We start from the raw sequence: 6,000 nt of genomic DNA on the forward strand, positions 1-6,000 counted from the left end.
TCTTCTGGACTTCTTACCTTGTTATCTTATCATCTTTAATCTACTATAATTTTTCCGCACATGAACCCTTGATATACTTATTAAATCACACACTAACAAACTTTTAACATTTATCAATTATCATGCATCAAAAACTAATTAATAATTTTAATTAGCAACATTCTCATAACATTTTAAAATTTATAACTCATTAAAATTCTAATTAATAAAATTTTGGACGATCAATTGATAAATTTTAGTAGACTTAAATTGGACAACTCGAAGATAAAATTTAACAAAAATACTACAGTAAATCAGTCTTCTTTTTAATGAAAAATTAAAAAGAAACACATTTTTAAATATATTTTTTCAAAAAAATTAGTATTCTTTTAATTTCCACTCGAAATGAAATAAAACCGCACAAAGAATGATGCTGTAGCCCAAAATTTTTGAAAAAACCAATTCAATTCAGCTAGAATGAATTATCCAAAGCCACACAGTGTGTTCGTCCAGTGTTCATCTACCCTCATTTCTCAGCTGCAAAGATCCGTCTCTCCTCAACCGAGAGCTGAGGCTACTGAATCGCTCCCTCGAGTACTGCCTTGATGCCTTCCTCCAATCCGTGCCCGCTTTCATCATCGCCGCAAATTCCTCGTAGCTTATTCTTCCATCCTGGGACAAAGATGTATGGTGTAAGCTCGATGCTAGCTGCTATGCGATCAAAATAAGAGGTACATGGACTGAGAACAATGATATCTGACCTTGTCTGTGTCTACATCTTGAATGATGGCATTAATCACCTCTTCATGATTCGGACCCAAGTCGTCGGCCAAGGAGTCACTGAGTTCTTCGATTTCTATGTATCCACTCTTGTTTTGATCAAAGTATGAAAAGGCTTTGTGTAGATGCTCATCGTTTTCGACTTTGCGCAAGTGAATTGAGACGGCAGCAAATTCCCCATAGTCTAAGGTACCACTTCCATCAACATCAGCCTGTCATCGATGCAATAACTATGTAAAGTATCACATACTGAAAGGATTGCCCATCCTAACACCTTCCCTAGATTGTTTTATTAGTGCACATGCACTGATTTGCCATCCATGGCAGGAGCTTTGCATTTGTGTAAACAGGTCGTCAAGGATTCGTTTGACATGACCACAAATCGAAGAACAGGATGAATGTTTGGAATAAAACTAAGATGCTCGGATAAATACTTACTGCTTCCATTAATATTTGAACGTCGGAATCTGGGATTTGGTGACCAAGCTTATGCAAACCAAGTTGCAGCTCTTCAAAAGTAATCTTCCCATTTCTGTTGATGTCTATCTTCTCAAACATTTCCTTTATATTGGCAACTTCCTCAACGGAGAGATACTCAGCCACAACCTGAAAGAAACAGTCTTGGATGTCACATTGGCCGAGCTTGCTAAATAGTTTGGATATGATCCAGGTAACAAGAGTTCTATTCGTGCATAGGATCAATTCAAATTCTTATCTCTTACCCGTAAGGCTTTCTTTTTGAGTTTGTTCATCACGGAGAACTGCTGGAGTCTTGCGCGAACTGTTTCACCTAGATTGACATTAGGAGCCTTGCTTGCATTCTGCAGCCATGTATGATCTGCAAGCACCCGATGTATAACGATATCAGGTCGAGAATGCAAGCTGATTAAGACCACAAAAACCGAAAACAAATTAGCAAGGAGCTAAAACATTACCGAGAACTTGCTGGGCCGTAAACCTCTTCTTTGGATCAGGCTCAAGCATATGTCTCACAAGATCTTTAGCAGTATCAGAAACTCTTGGCCACGGGTCCCTTTTAAAATCTATGACAGAACGAAGAATTGCTTGTGCAACACCTTGTTCAGTTTCTGCGAGGAAAAAAACCAGATGCATGCACCTCAGTGTTTCGCCACAAATGTTCAGAAATGAAAAAGTAAATAATCAAGGAACATCGGACAAGCGGTTTCAAGTGGTTTCAGTTCTTCTGTACAAGAAAACTACCAGCCCAAAATGGAGGCACACCACAGAGCAGAATGTACAAGATAACACCTGCACTCCAGACATCAACTTCTGGACCATAATCCCTCTTTAGAACCTCTGGTGCCATGTAATAAGGACTGCCAACGATTTCGGAAAAGCGCTCGCCTGGGCAGGAAGGAAGATAATCACAATTCAGAAACAGACTGGTGGATTGGATTCTATCTCAAGAACTAAGATCACTTTATTTACTTAGGAAGAAACCAGAACACAAAAAGATCATCCTTCAAGTAAGTTACCTGGTTTGAAGAAAACAGATAACCCAAAGTCAATCGCTTTCAGTGGGGCATTTTCCTTTTTGTTTCCAAATAAGAAGTTCTCTGGTTTGAGATCCCGGTGCATGACCCTATTCCTGTGGCACTCCTGTAAAGGCACGATGATGATGCAAACTTAAAGGGAAAGTGCTCATTCTTAGAGGGGTAAAACCCTAAAAAGGCCTGAGAGATGCACAAATGAACTAAAATCTTTGATGGCTGATGTTCTAAAATATTAACAATTAGACAAGTTTTTGACAAGTTATGGTTTTAGACCATGGAGGTGGTGCATGAAGGAATGAGACTGAAGAACTATATCAATATTCTAAGGTGAAATCTAGCTAACCTGAATGACTTCGATGACGGTGTGCATGATGGCGGCGGCCGCCCGTTCCGTGTAATGCCCCCTTGCGACGATCCGATCGAAGAGCTCACCTCCCTCGCAGAGCTCCATCACGAGGTGGACAGCGACATCGTCTTCGTAGGTGTCCTTCAGGCTCACCACGTGTGGGTGGCGAGGCAAGTGCCTCATGATCTCCACCTCCCTCCTCACGTCCTCGACGTCCACGGCGGTGCGCAGCTTCTTCTTGGAGATGGACTTGCAGGCGAAGCGCTCGCCCGTGGCCACATCGGTGCAGAGGTAGGTGATGCCGAACTCGCCGCGGCCGAGCTCCTGCCCGAGCTCGTAGCGACTGCTGAGGTTCCGGCCGGCGGGATTCCTGAGGACAACGATGGTAGGGGCGGGCCCGCGGTTGTAGTCGACGGCGAAGGGGTTCGGGCGCTTCTCCTTGCCGCGCTTCCTCCTCGCCCTCTTCTTCTCCGGATCGGCGGGAGCGGCGCAACAGTTGCCCATTGCGAGTCAGGTGATCCCCCGGCCTCAAGATCCCGCCTTTTGGAGATTCCGACAAGAAGAAAACAAGGGATTCGACGACGGCACTGGAAAGATGCAACTTTGGGTCGAATCTCGTGAGAAGACGGCGAGGGGAGAAGAGGGAGTCACTTCACAGAGCACAAAAAGCGATTTTTGTCTACTACACTGGAAGGCGAGAAAGAGCGAGCAGTAAAAAGACGAACTACGAGTAGGGAAGGTGGAGTTTTAGGGTTTAGGAAGAGACTGGCCGCAGAGGTAGGGAAAGGGCGGAGGGAGGACAGACATGGCCGCCACGCTTGCTCTTCTTCGCCTTTTGCAGCGTTGGTTCTTCTTTCACTAGTCTTTTCACTTTCAAATATTTTTCTTATTTAATTTTTTATTCCACTTTATGAAGAAACAAAACACTGTAAATTTAATAATAATTTATTAAATCCATTTAATATATTTAACAAAAAAGTGTTAATATGAGATACATTTTAAAATATAGTTTAAAAAAATAAAGAGCAAAATGACATAAAAGTGTTATAAATTTTAAAATTTATGAGTAAATTTATTTTTATTAAAAATAAATAAATTATTATTATTATTATAAATTTAGTGAAAATTATTAGATCGTCATTGTAGTTTACTCCTATACAACTATAATAATTTTGATTAATATTATTATATCTATAATAAAATTTTTCTCTTTAAATTTTAAATCTAATGTGTTCAATAAAATCTTGGATTAAATTTTTTTTCAAGTTAAAGTGATTGATGTTAGTTAAAATTGTTACATGAATATTTTTTTAAAAAATAAATTTTATATTATAATTCTAACTAAAAATGTTATATAATCTAAAAGCATCATTCTTTAAAATTGAAGTGATTCATGGGCTAAAATGAAAATTAAGAGAGGCTGAAACACCTTTTCTTGATAAAAGACATCATTTTTAGAAGGACAAAAGTAAAAGAGTTTTTTTTAATTACCAAAGATATTTCATTTTAATTTTGTATAAATAAGACATCTTATGAGTATTAATTATCCTCAAATATCTGTCATCCTTACGATCCTAGACGATCAGGTCCGCGACTATGTATGAGGAGGTAAATTAAGAAGTTGTAATTGACTATGACGGAGGAGGATATTATTTTAGCTTTATCAGAATTTGAATCCTTATTCTCTTTGCAATTCTATTTCATCGTCATCAATTCAATTATGCTCCAGAATAATAATTATATGTTATTAAATAACCAAGATGGATACCTGTTGATAAAAAATAAACAATGAAACGTTCATTTGAAAAAAAAATGACTTTTTTATTTTTCTTTTTGAAAAATATCAGTTTTGATCAATAATAATAATAATATAATAATAATAATAATGTTGCAAGGACGTTTAAGTGGTGTTCGTATCTTTGTGTAATTGTGTGACAAAGGATTGGTGCCACGTAGTCCATTGCGTCATGCGAATCTAAAAATTTTAATAGAAAATTATTTTTCAGTTAAATAAGTAGACGGCCACCAACGACCACATTCACAAAATTAAATAATTAATTCGAATTGATAAAGACGAAAGGAAAAGTAGAAACCAAACGACATGATTAGTTTTACTTGCCCTTTGCTTTGATAAAGTAACCCTAACCCTTCTCTATCTTAATGTGTATGTGATATTTTTATTTTTGAGATATAATTGAGTTAACTACGATGGAACAGAATCATACCTTCCTCCAGATGATCGTAATTAACTATAATTTTCTGATTTATTTTTTTACAGATGATCGTGGGATCGATCGTGTGAAATTGTTATGATGATAGATTCTAATTTTTTTAATGAAGTATGTGACATCTTTAAACATTATAAAAAAAATACTCTCTCTTTTTTATTTTAAATTTATTTGACCAACATCCTACTTATAATTTGATATGCGTTTAGAACAGTTTGAACCAAAGCTACTTTAAAATTGTCTAATTTTAATTAAACATATTCTATCATAGAACGTAAAAAAAGTATATTTTAAAAAAAATATTATTTTTACAAGAGTGTCTGTCTTTTGGTAAACTTATCTAAATTGAACTTTTACAAAGATGTGAATTGCAACACATAGATATGCATGAAATATTTGAGAGTTTTCAAAGAAATACTATGTTTCCATGTAACCAATCTTTTAAGAATAAAGTAGCTTTTATAATACTGATAAAACACTCTTCTATAAAGGTAGAATTCGTCATCCTAGTAGCCTCACATGGTCAATTCCATGATTATCTGTAATGAGGTAAATTGAGAAACTACAGTTTGTCACAATGGAGAAAGGTATTGCTCGATTTCGTCGAGATTCGAATCCTTACCTTCTTCTGCAAGTCTATTCCGTTGTAACTAACACTGATGAAGCACTCAAACCACCTCAATTATGGCCTTGATTGCCATGAAGAGATGGTAAATTAGAAAATGCATATATAAAAAAAAATGGAAAGGAGAAGAGAAGGGATGATAAGAAAATTATCTTTGAATTAATTGCCTGGTTGGATGGATTGGATGTAAAGGAGGATGGATCACTTCTTTTTTAATCAACAAGTGTTAATTAATTAACTTTTATCAATTTTTTTAATCCTGTGAGCTACCGCCTTCTCCTCAATCAGGAACAATTTCTTGGGCTTCTCCAGCTACAAGATTAATTAGCTCGTTGAGCTCTAGTCCAACTGTACTACACTACAAAAATACTGCCTATTTGCGACGCAATTTAGCGACGAAATAAATTCGTCGCAAATTAGGGACAAATTTTGCGACGAAAACTGTATTTGTTGCAGATTAGCGACAAATTTGGCGACAGATAATTTTTTGTTGCCAATTTGGAATGAAAAATTTATTGTCGCCAAATT

General features: G+C 36.7%; 1 protein-coding gene across 1 annotated transcript; it reads right to left on the reverse strand.

The window, feature by feature from the left end:
* Window positions 1–406: 406 nt before the first annotated feature.
* Window positions 407–3,265, reverse strand: LOC141845645 (calcium-dependent protein kinase 20-like). The gene is made up of 8 exons (XM_074733703.1): window positions 2,617–3,265; window positions 2,256–2,379; window positions 1,981–2,124; window positions 1,695–1,847; window positions 1,482–1,597; window positions 1,198–1,365; window positions 741–971; window positions 407–651 (listed from the first exon to the last, which is right to left on the reverse strand). The coding sequence occupies exons 1-8, from the start codon at window positions 3,121–3,123 to the stop codon at window positions 496–498; spliced, it is 1,599 nt and encodes a 532-aa protein (XP_074589804.1). The 5' UTR covers window positions 3,124–3,265; the 3' UTR covers window positions 407–495.
* Window positions 3,266–6,000: the final 2,735 nt, after the last annotated feature.

This window comes from Curcuma longa, chromosome 14 (genome assembly GCF_044706935.1).
Source record: "Curcuma longa cultivar G26 ecotype Majalengka, Jawa Barat chromosome 14, ITB_CL_G26_1.1, whole genome shotgun sequence".
Taxonomy (NCBI): domain Eukaryota; kingdom Viridiplantae; phylum Streptophyta; class Magnoliopsida; order Zingiberales; family Zingiberaceae; genus Curcuma; species Curcuma longa.